At 49.2% G+C, this 15,198-nt stretch overlaps 5 protein-coding genes across 5 annotated transcripts; 2 read left to right on the top strand and 3 right to left on the bottom strand.

Moving 5' to 3' along the window:
- Positions 1-81: 81 nt before the first annotated feature.
- On the bottom strand, positions 82-2,167 carry VFPPC_11710 (Zn(2)-C6 fungal-type DNA-binding domain-containing protein; the record flags this gene model as incomplete). Its single annotated transcript, XM_018289817.1, has 4 exons — positions 82-1,118; positions 1,183-1,820; positions 1,874-1,983; positions 2,048-2,167. The coding sequence occupies 4 exons, from the start codon at positions 2,165-2,167 to the stop codon at positions 82-84; spliced, it is 1,905 nt and encodes a 634-aa protein (XP_018146196.1).
- Positions 2,168-3,882: 1,715 nt separating this feature from the next.
- Positions 3,883-5,385, bottom strand: VFPPC_11709 (mitochondrial-processing peptidase subunit alpha protein; the record flags this gene model as incomplete). Its single annotated transcript, XM_018289816.1, has 4 exons — positions 3,883-4,049; positions 4,139-4,736; positions 4,797-5,006; positions 5,104-5,385. 4 exons carry the CDS (start codon positions 5,383-5,385, stop codon positions 3,883-3,885), a joined length of 1,257 nt encoding a protein of 418 aa, XP_018146194.1.
- A 3,866-nt stretch (positions 5,386-9,251) lies between these two features.
- VFPPC_11707 (nitrilase) lies at positions 9,252-10,560 on the top strand (the record flags this gene model as incomplete). Its single annotated transcript, XM_018289815.1, has 2 exons — positions 9,252-9,731; positions 9,820-10,560. 2 exons carry the CDS (start codon positions 9,252-9,254, stop codon positions 10,558-10,560), a joined length of 1,221 nt encoding a protein of 406 aa, XP_018146193.1.
- Positions 10,561-10,887: 327 nt separating this feature from the next.
- On the bottom strand, positions 10,888-11,970 carry VFPPC_11706 (ubiquitin/metalloprotease fusion protein; the record flags this gene model as incomplete). The annotated part of the gene is made up of 1 exon (XM_018289814.1): positions 10,888-11,970. One exon carries the CDS (start codon positions 11,968-11,970, stop codon positions 10,888-10,890), a length of 1,083 nt encoding a protein of 360 aa, XP_018146192.1.
- A 1,869-nt stretch (positions 11,971-13,839) lies between these two features.
- VFPPC_14952 (HDEL sequence binding protein) lies at positions 13,840-14,770 on the top strand (the record flags this gene model as incomplete). Its single annotated transcript, XM_018292717.1, has 4 exons — positions 13,840-13,867; positions 13,978-14,036; positions 14,147-14,213; positions 14,277-14,770. 4 exons carry the CDS (start codon positions 13,840-13,842, stop codon positions 14,768-14,770), a joined length of 648 nt encoding a protein of 215 aa, XP_018146191.1.
- Between the last annotated feature and the right edge of the window lie 428 nt (positions 14,771-15,198).

Genomic DNA, 15,198 nt, shown 5'->3' with positions numbered 1-15,198 from the left:
GCGAATAAAGAGAACCGGCCACTAAACTCTTACTAGAGCGGCTCCAAATTAAAATAACGAACGAGGGAAGAGAAAGAACCTTCAATCCTGGCAAGGCTGCTCCATAGCACCGCCAAAATCCAAGTCCACCGACCAGGAGTTCGGATCTGGCAGCATGGCATGAAAGTCGAAATTCTCAAAGCTTCCAAAATTTTGCATCCAGTCAATATCACTCTGTCTTGGGATTGACGGGTCAGGCGACAATGGAGTATGCGCCAGTCCTATCTCCGTCCTGGTCGTGGTCGGCGGTGTTTCTTGAACTTTTTTCACTAGTTTACTCAGAGCCGGGGTAACTGAAACGAGTAAGTGCTTCTGATTCATCGAAGTTGCGCCATTTCGCAGGATGCCAATCGTCTGATTCACAATATCCAGAATCCTGGCCTTGTCCATCCAGATTGTGTTGGGGTATTTGGTGACCACCTTGAGTAGGAACACCACTGCAAAGGTTATCATCATGTCAAAGCACAGTGATAGGCCGTTGAGTAGCAATTGGATTTCTTCGTCCGTGTTCAAAGCGCCTAAAATTGACGTAGCACAAATCACCGCGGTATTGGCAACCTCTTCCAGCTCGGGCACCAACGTTGGTGATGGTGATGTGTGGAGACCCCGGAAAGCGTGGGAACATAGATATAGTTTCGCAAAGTTGAAGTGAAGTCCAACTCCTTTGGCAGGATAGTTGCCGACTTTTTTATTCGGTTTGAATCTTTCCCGCCAGTCGGCGTACCATGTGTCCAGAGCGATGGCGAAGCGTCGAAGTTGAGGAAGTTGTGATGATGCGACTGGTTTGCCGGTCTCTGTACCAAAACAGTTGAAAATGTCACTGTAGATGGACCATATTTTTACCTGAGACACAAGCCGCACGTCATCTTCGACGGCGTGTTCAGTCTCGAGGAATTTCATGGTGGAATTGATACTGGCACATCCGTGTGACATTGGCGGGCGGCCGTATAAGACGGAAGTGTGGTGATCACAGACATACACATGGTAATACAGCCGAGTCTTGATGTATGCGTCTCTGTCACCGTCGAGGGCTTTGTAGATTGCGTGGTGAAGTTGAATCTCGGACGCTACTCGCACGGCTACACGTTTCGGTCAATTTGATACACACTTATCAGACTTGGTAGGCTGTATGGTATAACATACCCGAGCCTGATGATGCCCACGAGAGGCTGCTGAGCCAGAATCCCCCAATGCAGAGGCCCCGAACATCATCCATATTGTGTTGCCGGGATAGAGACTCGGTGGTGAAGAGCACTTTTAGCTCAGCGAGGCATGCGTCGTAGAGATGACCAAGTTGTACCGAATGTAATGCCCCGACGGTACATACTGCCGCTGTGAGCAGTGACGAACTCTCCATGGCTGACTCTAAAGTGGTATCGTCCCCCAAAATTCGGTATAGCAAGTGATCTAATCGATCTTGATAAACCGCAAACAAGATCCTTGCTTCCTCCATCGTGATCAGCCCTTTGGACACAAGATTAAGCTTTCGTGATGGGTCAACTGCCACAACCCCGTTGCCTGGTACTTGGGCGATACACGATGCCGGCATCGAAGAGGGCTCACACTGTGGATCAACTGTTATTTCCCATGGCTGATCATGGGAATTTTGATCGTTGTCATTGCTAAGTTTGGGGAGTGTGCGCCGGTTATTGCCAAACATGGCACTCAGCTCGGCCTGTTCACTGAATAGATCGCGTAATTCAGGCATGTTGAGCTTTTCTACCATGGTACTGATGGCGTACTCTAAACGTTGCACCTTTTGTCCAATTTCTTGTTTCCAACTGTCGTGAGTGTCAAAAGGATGAAGTTGGAACTAGAATGTGGAGCCACAAACCTGATATCATCTTCTAATAGCATCTGTAAACTGCGGTTGACTGTGCATGGCAAGGATCGTTTCTTGCACCTGCTGCATGGCGCCTTGCCATTTGCCATGTGGCATTTGATCTGGAAGATGTCAGCAAGTATGATTCCTCAAAGTTTGGCTGGTGATGGGCACTTGGCCTCATACCTTTTGCCTGCGACAAGCAACACAGGCTGTGATCTTTCTACTAATTTCTGGCGGCTTTCCATCACCAAATGACTCTCTCAGTGCTGAGACACTAGGCAAGAGCCGGGTATCGTCGTCCATAGCGCTCACCTAGGTTGTCCAGCTTAAGACAGACCGAAGCTCTTTGAAGTATAAAGTTGATCTGCGCTTAGTAGTATCCTACGTGCTAAATGTACTATATGTCAAAACCAAGAGCAATCAATATCCAACATACCTCGCCTTGAACAAAAGATTGAGCTACACCAAGCCGCTTCGGGCGAAGGGGCCAAATGCAAGGCGAACAATCACCATCACTCAGGCTATTCTCTGTAACACAAGTTTGACCAATCCTGTTATGGATTGATCAACCTCTTTACCTGGTCATTCGCACAGTGAAACAAAAAAAAAAGAGTCGGTTCACTTTGGGAGGATGAGATGGGAACCGGGCCGGATTTCGCCCCAACTAAACCTCCCCGCCCGCTAGGGTTCTCCATCCTTGCGACAACCTTGATCAAATGAAGCACGTGGGATAAGTATAGCTGAAGAATGGCTAGTTGTGGACCTGACATGTCCCGGCTATCAATGGCAAAGCCTATCGTGCTGCTATCGGAACTTCTCACTAATGGTTTATAAACTGTCGCTGTTGAATTCCTCTGCAATCATGACAACACTTATCAACGAGGAAAGAGTCAACTTTCCTTTCTTTTTATCCTTTCTTTTTCAACCTTCCTTTTTCTCAGCTTTCCTCTCAGTTTTCCCTTCAATGTCAGGAAAATCCCTCAAATTGGTCTATAAAGGAAGGTCATTTTTCCCTTCCTTCCCTCAATCGGATAGTCAGGGAGTCAGTCAAGTAGATACATTCAATTCAATCAGTCATTTCCTTCAATCCCTCAATTCCATAGCTATTCCTTGCGATAACACTAGCCATGACACAACACACTTCCCACCAAAACTTAAGTTTGAGAGCTCAACTCCAAGTTTGGAATCATGATCAGAATTATGAATTAAAATTGACCAAAGTTGCATTGTTGATGTGACAAGGTAGATAGCAACCCGGCGAGGGGGTTTTTGTATACGGGTGACCATGGGCCTTTGTGTTTCGAGCCGTCGACGACTGGCGTGAGCATATGCAAGGATGTTTCCCTTGATAGAAAGATTATCGCTTCGTTTTTCCTGTAAGGGTTACTGACATTATTCACATTATCCTCTATCCTCAATATTATCAGCAGAGAAAGATACGCCACGCCCACAAGAGGTCCAACTGATTCTCCTCCGTGAGACTTGGTAACTCTTTTCCAGTGCCTTTTTCTTGCTTCTCGTAAGCCACATTCAAGAGGACGATTTTTGGTAACATTAATTCTCTCGAATGCGTTTGGCGTTTACAACTAGGCTTGCGAATGGTAACCGTGGCAGCGACTCTTTATTCTCGATTGACGGTGCAAAAACCTCAGCCAGACGGCAATTGTAAGTTCTGCGACGTCCTTGCAGCCTGAGAATGGATCTTGGTGATGGCCAAATGCAACCAACGCCAAAATACAGTAAGAAAACATACACTAAAGACGCCATTATCACATTTTATAGAATGCTCTGTGAAGTGATGGTAAGTAGTCTATGGAACTTTGCAACATTCACTCGTGTTTTGAAACAACGTTGCGGTTCACTAGCTGGACATGATGGCCACTGGGACTAAACTCAGGACTGCTCTACTGCCCAAGCCCTAAAAACTCCAAAACTCTAAAGCCCGAAGGGGCTCTGACTTTTGCTACAATAATTGCATTCCTTTTAATACACATCTATAAGGGTAACTTCTTGGCGCTTTACAACAGTGTGTCATCTGCCTCGGAAGTCCATAGCATCGGACCATTGCAGATCTTTTCCTGCGCATATGATCGATACCTGTCCAATATATCCGTCGTGTCCATACCATCTTTTTGGGCACTAAAGCTGAAATGAGATGCAACACCTCCCCCAGCAGCAACCGCAGCTGTCAAATCCATTAGTTACTTGCGCGCGGCGGACGTTCATGCAACAGTAGCTAGGGGGTGGCTAGGCTGCTTGTAGGTGATTACTCACTTCGTCCCAATTTCCTCGGCATTTGGACACAGAAATAGTCCTCGTCATCTTGGGCAATTGGCTTGGCAATATTGATATCTCTACCAGTGATTGCGATCAATTGTATCCCCATTCGCAGGTCCCGGTAGTCCCAGGTATGAAACCGATACCGCCATAGTTCATCCTTTTCCAAGTTCTCAAAAAAGCTGTAGTGCTGCTGCGCGCCGACTATCCAGTTCCACCACCCCGAGCTCGTATGGGCGTCGTACGTTGTCGTAAGAATAGGTGTCCCGTCAAGAATGTGGTCATTGACGCGATTGGGAACAGGAAGCCATCGATGCTTTCGACCCTCTGGTGGAGACCATCCTGCGATATCGAAATCCTTTGGTGCGCTCCATTGTGGTAGGACCGAAGCACGCCAGTCGACAGACCCTTGGCTTTGCTCGTGCTTAGCCCCGTATGTTTTGTTCTCTGGTAAATATGGCCGTACAGCTCCCAGGCCCCAGTGTAGCCAACTACTTAGAGGTTGGTTGATAACGTTGGCACCAACAACGTAGTATTCCGGTCGAACAGCGCGGGTATGAACCATGGACAATATTGTAGTATCTTCAATATAAACCTGCGAAAGATAAGTATATGAAAGCTCTTAGTGGGTATTGTACTTTTAGACAGCACTTACAATGTCCGTGTCCACCTTTACATACAAGATGTCGTCGTCGATTACGTCGTATGCGCTCGCAAATCCCCCTTCTATGCGTTCTACATCAACCCTCGAGTAGCTTGTTTCGGAACTCATAAGCTTGTCCAGAAAAGCCAAGTCGGCATTGTCTTTTGTCCGTTGCAGCCAAATAACCTCATCAAGAACTCCCCCATTCTTTGCAAGGTTGCGCTGTGATTCCATATCAGTAAATGGCTTGAATATTCTCGGAGGGCCTGTATCTATATGGCAGTGTATTTTCAGGCCAGATGGTTGCGTGCACGCTTACTTTGAGGTAACAGTCCAAAATAGAGGCTTGTTGGCGTCTCCCGTAGAAGACCAGACCGACTATTTTCTTCACCTTAGTCTCCTCTTGCCATTGCCTTACCTCCGACAACATATTCTCAGGGGTCTTTATGCCATCTTCAATTTGGTGCGTAACGGTTTTGTTGACTTGCCGGTGTGCATACTGATATGGTAGTCGCCGCAACGGCTCTTTGAGGAAGAAGAGCAATGTGAGGACGAGTCCAGTACCTATCAAGATTCGCTTTAGCACCGGATTGACAGTCATGGCAAATTTATGTCGGCTGTGGCAAAGCTGTGATATTGGCATACACAGGAAGAATGGTTCAAATTTAAGGCCACCCGGACCAAAAACCACTCTGGAAAATGGACAAGTCAGCCAGACCATTTGGGCCAAGGGCCTCTTCGAAAAGTGAAACAAGTGACAAGTTTGGTCTTATTTTTCATTGGACCAGTCGCCTCTGGAGTACAAAGTACTTCGTATAAGTTGCGACAACACCACACAGCTCATGATGTCTCTCATCCAACCCCAGTCAAGGGGCAGTGCTTTGTTTTGCACATTTCCGCATCTCAGCCAGTCTTTCAGCACGTGTGTAACATGGGAGTAGCAAAATTGATACCGTTTGGACCTCTAAGAGAGCTAGGCATAGCATACGTCGTAAAATTTGGTGCACCAATTTGGGAACTTGCCGGAGTAAGTTATACGGCACCTCCACAATCACGAAATACGATGGCCGTTGTGGAAAACCATAGAAACGCCCCGGTTGTGACTTTTGATTAGACTTTGGTGACCTCCATTAGAAAATTCTTAATACGCAAGACAGCTACTTGGTGCTTGGGGAATATGGTCTCTAAACAAAGGCACAAGGTACTTTGGATGAACTTCCCGTGTGCCGTTGTCTCACAGACCAGCCTGGATTAAACTAAGACCACTGTCTATTTATCGTTAGTCTCGGGTATAATTGAATCAGGGTAGTGCCGGAGGTTAGCAAGCCCAGTTCGTGCCACCAAGCCACAAACTGTGCCAGGGTGTGCCGGATGACTTACACTTACAAGGACAAGGTCACACCAATTTTGTCATCTTTCAACCTGGTACTCCGTACATGTACGTCCCGACGGTTTTGGATACTACATGACCCAACTGTGACAGCCGTGTAAGACAAGACATTGTGTCTGAAGTGATGGTTGGATCAGTTTAGAGGAGGAACAGACAACCAAATTTCGGACAGATAGTACGGAGTAGGCCATTTCAATCCTCAGCTGTACTGCAGATATAGTCGGTGCGCACGCGGAGCAAACAAACAAGCTCATTTACGTTAGTCCATACTCTGCTGCACATCTGCACCCATTTTGGGATGTACGGTGCATGCTAGTGACCAGTACTTGACGAGCTGTACCACCACATTCTTACCTACCACTGCCGTTATGAATCTCAGCGCCACGACTCTTCAATCACACTGCACGTACTGAGTACATAGCAACTGTGATATGTAGCCTTTTCCCGCGGTATGCGTTAGGTTCGGAGTACATGAAGATGCCGCGGCATCATATGGGCGTCAGCCGGGCCAAGACGCAAGAGACGTCAGATGTATCTGGCTCTGTGGTGCCCGTCAGCTATCACAGCTCAAAATTCTTATGCCGTGGCTGCATTTGCCCGACCTTTATCGCGGCGTCGTCTCGGTGAGATTACCTGCATTTTTCGGGTAGTGTTATCTTCCGCGGTGTTATGCGGAGTAGAAGGCCTGGTATATTATTTAGCGCTCCATAATCCCTCAGCTAAGCAGACTGTTCAATTTTCTCACCAAAATGGCTCCCAAGCTTCTTTCAGCCAGCTCAGGCTTCAAATTCACATCCGGTCTCTCCAATGTGCGCCACGGGCGAGCCAGTGTTGCGTTTTTTGTCCCCAAACTGGTGGTCTGTCAAATATTGAGCGACAGGACAACATAGGAATCCTTCTATTTTCTACATGTTGCTGAGCATCTAAGACTTATCGTAGCAACTGGGCAAGGTCGCCGCTCACATAAGAATACTTGGGGATACCCTAGAACAATCACTGTTAGCCGGGAGTCATATTTGCATCCGGGTACAGCCTCAATCTAAGAAACTCAGGCTCTAGACACTGAGTCAGGGGAAATGTCTGGTTCATTCTTTCATGTTGATTGCAGATGGCCAATGTAATGATTTGCGATAATTTCGCCACATTGACACATCAATAAGTACTGCATACAGTTATTCCCATCCATTTAATCTCTCGGAGAGGAATATGAAACAAAAGCTAACGCAGTACAGTCACTATCTACTCACCTGCATCACATTCTGGCTTGGCACGGTGAGGCAATCCGAGCTTACATCTTACAGTTACATTGCACCAGTATGTCTCATCACTGTTGTACTCACAAAATAGAATACTACGGAGTAAGTCAGCTGGAAAAGCCCAAAGTGGCCAAGGAAGTGCGAGGAGCCGACTTCACATTTGTTGGTGGTGCAATATCTTTAGTTCGTTTGTCCCCAAAATGGTATACCCATCAGCTTGCTGGTCGGTATGCGTTTGTCGTCCTATTGGATATGTCGGTCCTTGCGAAAATACACAATGCATCATAACCGCTCCTCCATCGCTTTAACCATGGTCTCCTACACTTAGGAGTTGATTGTCTGCAACAGCGCATTAGGTGAGGGACTTGTGCTCGAAGCATCGGTGATTGCCTCCCCTTCTTCCACAGACATATAAGCCCAGCCGGCTCTCCTTGGACTTGTGTGACATGAACGGGCAAGTAATGCAATAATATCGCCAAACCCGGTGCTTGCGATAGCACAGACGACCAGTGGTTGAAAGGACTTCTGCTAATTTTGGTACCCTTTCGGGTACTCTGTGCGGCTAATGCTGCAAACGTGTCGATCTGTGTTTCTCAAGCGCCAGCATTAACTAACAGCCCGCTCATGAAGCATTTTCCTGTCCCTTTTGTTTTCTTTGTCGCTTAGTCCTTCACTACAACCATGCTGTAAAGCTCACAAATAGCGACCAGTATTAAAGGAGGTGCCTCACAGGACGAAGAGTAATATTTGGGTGTCACTAATGCTTCCAAAGCAGGCATTCAGCAGTGGCGCGACGCTTAAACTGAGTAGTCTTACTGTGCCCATTGCAGCAACAGGTCAGCCGATAGCTTCGGGATGTTCACACTGTTGACACGACGAAAGTTCATCAAGCAAAGGCATAGACGGAAACGAAAAGTACCTAGCGCAGAGGCTGCGGCAGTTGAGCAGTGGCGTATGGCGGTAGTTCTGAGGGTAACGAACAGCCAAAGAGGGAACTCAAGTTCAGGTCAAAATTTGGAGGCCAGAAGGTAGGAGTTTCGGTCGCAATCTCGACGACCTAACACCATCACCATCACCATCACAGCTTTTGGAACAAAAGCCCAGAGCTATGGCCTCTGATCCACCATCAGTTGCCCCTGGATGTCCCACTGGTAAGCTTAGTTGAAGCTCAGCTCGGTCGGATAAAAGCGTATTTGATGTGATTCAATTCGGTTCTTGTACCTGCTGAAGCAGATCAATAGCTAAGAACCCAACGACAAGGTCATTGGTGAGAGCGCATGAGTCTCTTCAATGCAGCGTCGGAAATAGCCGATCGGATCAAATCAGCCACCATTTTCCGGCTGTTTGGTCATGGCAATGCGGGGCTGTCATGGACACACGAGCGAGCTGTTTCTGGTCGCAGAAGTCTGGTGGATCGACCTTCAAGCTCAGCTGGTCTGGTGGTAGTTTTGGGGGTGTGGTCTGGTGGTCTGATGGTCTGGTGTGGAGGAGGTGGAGGAGAGAGCTGGAGGTGCCAGTCGATGGAGCTTTCTAGTCGACTGCAAACATTTTGACCAGACAGAAGCTCCAGAAGCTTTATTAAGCTCCATCCATGTCGACGCCGATGAGGGGAACATTGAACCGGCAACGGGAAGGCGCGACAGACCAGACACTTGACATGCTGCCACTTGCCCCCCATTCTCTCACCTTCTGATCCCATCCCACTTGGCACTTCGTGCAAACACCACGTTGCTTGTACTCGACCTCTGCCTCAATCTCTGTTTCGGCGGCCCTATCTTCCAGCGCCATTGATCATCCTGAAGTCAGGCTCCAACGCCCATCATGCCCACAATCCGCGTTGGAACCGCATCACCGGCGACCGGCCCCACCAAGGCCGCTACTCTCCGTGACCTGTCCGACCTAGCCCGTCGAGCTGCTTCTCACTCCATTGATATCCTGCTGCTTCCCGAGGCTTATATCGGCGGATATCCTCGCGGAACCGCCTTCGGTGCCGTCATCGGTGATAGGCCATTTGAGGGCAGGGAGGAGTTTGCCAAGTACTTTGACCAGGCTGTCGATTTGGGGGACACAGTCGGCGGTGGTGCTGGTGCTGGGTCGAAGTGGGTGAAGAAGGAACTTGGTGACAATGATGAAGCAGTGAGGGGAGACGGCACAAGGGAGGAGCTGGAAAAGATTGCCAGCGATACCGGCGTTTTTCTTGTTACCGGGCTCATTGAGAAGACGGGCGGCAGCTTATATTGCGCCGTCGTGTATGTGTGTCCCAAGGCCGGTGTGATCGGAAAGCGACGCAAAGTTATGCCGGTGAGCGATTCTCTTGATTTATTTCTCAAAGTGCCTGGAACGGCGACTCTACATTATTCCCAGAGCAAACCTTGCTAACATAAGCCAGACCGGTACAGAGCGTCTTTGCTGGGCTCAAGGATCCCCCGCGACGCTGAAGGCCGTATCGACCATCATACGTGGCCAACGAGTCAACCTGGCCGCTGCCATCTGCTGGGAAAACTACATGCCGTTCGTCCGGCAAGCCTTGTACGAGCAAAATATCAACTTGTATCTCGCTCCTACCGCAGACGGCCGTGATGCATGGTTGAGCCTCATGCGTACAATCGGAGTTGAAGGGCGCTGCTTCGTGGTGAGCAGCAACATGGCCGTAAGAAAAGACGCCAGCGCAGGGGCTGGATCGTCACGAGTTAGTCCTACCAGGAGCAGAGCTAGACGCAACTCTACTTTCACAGATGAAGGCTTCGAGATTGCTCTGCCGTCGGCAAGCCCAACTCGCCACAGACGCAGAAAATCAGTGTTTGACGATGACGGCAATGAGATTGTGCTATGCTGCGATGAAGAAAACGGCGTGGATCAAAATGGCGCCAATTCAAAAGCTCAGAACAGGCAGCATTTCCCGAAAGCTGACGGCTGGGTCTCCCGTGGCGGGTCTTCGGTTGTATCTCCATATGGCGATGTTCTTGCAGGACCGCAGTGGGAAGATGACGAGGGCATCATTTTCGCGGATATCGATCTACGGGAGTGCATCAGGGGAAGATTGGACCTTGATACAGCTGGCCATTATTCCAGAAATGATTCGTTTCACTTTAGTGTAGATGGATTGGACTTGGACCCGTTACCCTATTAGGCTTGTTGCGTGCAAAAGGTCAGATGAGAAAGGGCATGCGATGAAGGGATTTGGCTGTACCTAGTTATTGTGCTGTGTCACATTTCATGTACCATAAGATTGTAGGACGCTGAACTCGATGCTAATGATGCCTCCAAAACTACTTGATGCACACGGATTGACAAATACATTTCCTCGTGCTAGCCTAAATTAACCCATCTTCCATTAATAACTCCATGCCAATGACAAACAAAGAGAAAAGGTTTCGCTAAATGCACCGCTCTCAAAACAACCAAAATGCAGACGTCCAGAAAGTGAACGGACATGGAAAAGGCCAACATGATGCAGTTACTCCCTCTTGTCACTCGGTTGCTGCGACCTCTGACACGGCCGCCAACCCTTTTCCGCCGCGTCGCATGCCTTGCGTTCGGCCCCGTCCTCTTTTCTCTGCCTCTCGAGCGCAGCCTGTGCCAGGATCTCACGACGACTCAAGCCCGTGCCGACATCTCTCACTCCGCCTAGCACGAATTCGCCACCCGTCCATCCGCCGTCGTCCTCGTGCTCATCTTCCTCCGCTTCAGCCTGTCCTGAGATGGTATACCTGGACGTCTCGCCAATCGTGTGGCCGCCAGACTTCCAGTCCGCAGCGTCGACTTCCCGCTCAATCTGGTGGCACAGATCCCAGAATTGTCGATCATGTGGGCCGTGGACGTTGTGCGCGAGCTCATGGCACAAGGTCTTGCGGATGGTCTTGTAGTCACGGTACCCGTCGTGGGCGTCCGTTCGGAGACGGAGCTCAATCACCTCGCCCTGGTTGCGGTTGAGGCCGAGTATCCTCGACGTTCCCTCGTGGGTTGTTTCGGTGTGCGATAAGGGTTCCATTTCGGTGAGCAGGGAAACAGTGAACTTGTGCTTCTTCATGGCCCATTTGATGCCAGGGTCCTCCTTGAGTCGCATCAAGAGCTTTTGGCTGGTCTCAGGGTGTGGCAGGCCCTGGAGGGGTTTGACTTGCAGAAACGTGTATCTTGTGTCTTCGCTTGGCTTGTGGTGATGGTTTCGCCGCTGCGCGTGCTTCATCTTGGCCTTTTGCGCCATGCGTGCAGCATTCCTTTGCGCAAGTTTTTCCGACATGCTCTGGACGGCTTGCACCTCTGCGGCGCCGCAGCCCAAGAGAGTCAGCGTCTTGCCCTGGAGTCCAGTGAGTGGCATATCGGGTTCCTTGAAAGGTGATTTGAGTAGAGGACCCTTGGGTACAAGAATCTTTTGGTTGGCGACGGGAATATCGAGCGTTGCAGCAATCTCGTCGAACAACTCGGTGATGGTGGCATCGTCTGCTAGCTCGAACGTGTAGTTGTGCTTGCGATGTGAGACGGTGATGTTAACCCAGCCGGATTCAGACCCCGAGGTAGCAGTCTCTTGCGGTTCGGCCATGGTGTTCGATAGGAGGCGAGAAGCACCTTGAGTATGGTGAGTGTGTTGAGACGCTCGGTCCAACCAGGCAGTTTTGAGATCTGGTCAAGTGTTTGATGGGTGGTGTAATATTTGATGACAAATACGATGTTAGAGTTGATGTTCCTTATTTCCAGTGAGGATCCTATGGTTTAGTCCGGGGTATATACACGACGTTTTATATGGACCGACACAAATGGCTACAGGGGGGAAGAGAATGAATATTTATACGAAATGGGTGGCTTTGCAGTAGCACATCAATTGATCGCGAAGCGTGGAGAGAGACATGGAGAGTCGCAGAATCGAAGCTCTTCGGGCAAGTTCGGTGCCGCGACGGCCCCATTTGTAATAACGTCACAGAGAGTTGCCTGTAAAGTCCGTCCAGTCATGGCCAGAATGGATAGCGCCAAGACTTGTGGCAGCTGCGCCACAGTCCGACATTGCTCGATTGCTCGCAAAGCGAGGCGCATGACCCGAAAAGTGGTGTGGCTTAAGTAAGGTTCCGAGGCCAAAAAAAATTGGTAGCATTTCAGTGCCTGTATCTTATGTAATGACATTGATGACGAGTGACTTTCAGAAACCTACGAGTTTCTGTCGTTGCAGTACGGTGACTTTTTTTTTTTAATCTACAATTGAAAAAAAAGAAAAGAAAAAATAGCTCTGTTGTTACAAGGGCAAGCTTTAGAAAGAAGTTGTCAATTGTCAGCAATCGGGAATGTAATCACTCCGTAACTTGACTGCAGTTGGCACAGAGCTGAAGATGCTGAGAGGAGGGCCAGGCATCAGACGGATTGAACAAATGTCTGTGCTGGTTGAATGCCGGTTGGAAATTTGGCGCTAACCCCAATTGAGTTTGTGCCAGTCTGCCAAGGGACAGGCACTGCATCTTGAGCCAACATGTCAAGTATTATCAATTGATGACCCAGAGACCTGGTGCAGGACCATGCTGGCCATCACTTTATTGTTCAGTCTGGTGCCTGGCGCGAACGGTCTGCAATACTCCAGGCTCAACTGTAAGTGCCATATCTCAATCAGAGGCACCAAAATGTCGAGTTCCAATTGTCTGGGGAACTGGACATGTGCTGTCGATCGCATACTTTTCGGCGTCTGCAACAAGTATGCCATGCATGCCAGCAACGGCTGAGGTGTCGCGTTCACAACGGTTCAATGTTGAGCATCGAAGGCTCCTTGAACTGCCAGACACTGACGAACTCAGCCCTGGCCTTGGTCCATACATGTCAACTGGTGCTTTATCCGTGCCTGGAGGTCTATGACGGTGTTTTCCCACTACATCCTTTCCAAGCTCTTTATTCTCTTAGCTCTTGATATATCCCATGAATATTCATGTTATTTTCTCCCGAAGATTTGGCAAAAGCTAAAGACTTTGTGCACAAAGGGGGAATATGCACAAGCCAGCCATGTATCCAGGTACCCAGGGCTGGAGAGGGAGCTTGAACCGTGCTGTCAACATCAAGGGCAAGTGGGTCCATGAGCTCACTAATCCCAATTCTAGCCAGTCAACATTGACCAAACTGATGTGAGCAGTCAAACCAGACCTCCACAGCGGTCCATGTCCATGTCCCCATTTGCGGCTCGGGAGTGCCTTGGTCCACTACCGCTGTCGTGTCCTTTTTCGTTCACAGGCCAGACATATATCTGATGAAGCTCCCTCTTTTCAGACTTGACTTCTCAGTATAACAACTGAACCCCCTTCCATTGACAACGCGCCATCGCCACGGCAAAGCCCTCCGGATGTTTTCTGTCCAGTAGGACATAAAAAGTTCTATTTTCTCGCCTCCCAGCACCCAGTCATCGAGCGCGCTACCTGTTCGAAGTCGCAGCGCTTTCAAAATGACCCTCAACATCTTCCGCGTTGCTGGTAAGTCGTCGCGCCACCTCATCATGTATCCGTCCGTTGCGCATCCCGATGCGCAGCAGAGTACAGGAGAAATAGTCGGGCGCTAACTCTCTCTTTCTTTTTTTCCGCAGCGGATTTCTCGCATTTGGCGAGTATCCTGATCTTGTTGCACAAGATGGTCCAGCTTAACGTACGCCTGACACCTCCGCCCCCCTCCCCCTTCGACATGGCATGACGCGACAAGATCCAATCCAGCTACACCAAACGCACCGGGTTGGGGCTATCGCTAACGTCTAGCAGAGCTGCTCCGGCATTTCCTTCAAATCACAGGCCCTTTACCTTTTCGTCTACGTAACGCGATACCTCGGTAGGCATTGGTTCCTAAATCCTCCCTCGGAATCAGACTAATGCTAACATACGTCTCTGCTAGACATATTTGCGACCGAGAGCTTGTACAACTTGGTATTCAAGATCATGTTCATTGGGTCACAGGGATACATCATCTACCTCATGACCAACGCGTACAAGCCCACCAACGACCCCAACGTCGACACCTTCCGAGTTCAGTATCTCCTTGCAGGTGCGGCCGTTCTGGCAATTCTGTTCCCGTACAAGTACACCTTCTCCGAAATCATGTGGGCCTTTTCCATTTGGCTGGAGTCCGTCGCCATCCTACCACAGCTCTTCATGCTTCAGCGAACTGGCGAAGCTGAAACTATCACAACCCACTATCTGTTTGCCCTGGGCAGCTACCGAGCTCTGTACATCCCCAACTGGATCTACCGATACTTTATGGACACCCACTATAAGACTGATTGGATTGCCATTATTGCCGGTATCATCCAGACCGTCTTGTACAGCGACTTCTTCTACGTATATTACACCAAGGTTCTGAAGGGCAAGAAATTCAAGCTCCCAGTCTAAGCCCCTTGCCCGCGATACAACCCTGCGCCCGCCGAGGGACAACAATGTACGAGACATCTAGACCTTTCGCGAACCATGTTTTCAGAGTCAACTGCAGAAAATTATGGGGTGTGCAGTCTACTGCACGGCAGGCACCAAAAGGGCGTTGCGCTTTGTTGACATGTATATTGTCGGGGTATGCGAATTACATTTAAAAGCACAATATTGCCATTCAATGGCTGGCATGGTGGCGTTGAAGGCGAAATACTGAAATTTAGTGGTCACAAGGTTAGGCATCTTCATAGCCATGAGTCAAGTGCTGGCCATGGCGTGATGCTACGATAATAGAGGAAGGTCATGTACTGTATGCTTTTGGGGGGATATTCAAGAGGGAATGCGACCGTAGCTTTTGAACGGATACTAGCAACCCGCTTTCATGGTATTGTCAA

This window comes from Pochonia chlamydosporia, chromosome 2 (genome assembly GCF_001653235.2).
Source record: "Pochonia chlamydosporia 170 chromosome 2, whole genome shotgun sequence".
Lineage (NCBI taxonomy): Eukaryota > Fungi > Ascomycota > Sordariomycetes > Hypocreales > Clavicipitaceae > Pochonia > Pochonia chlamydosporia.
This window is presented reverse-complemented; position numbering and strand designations above follow the sequence as displayed.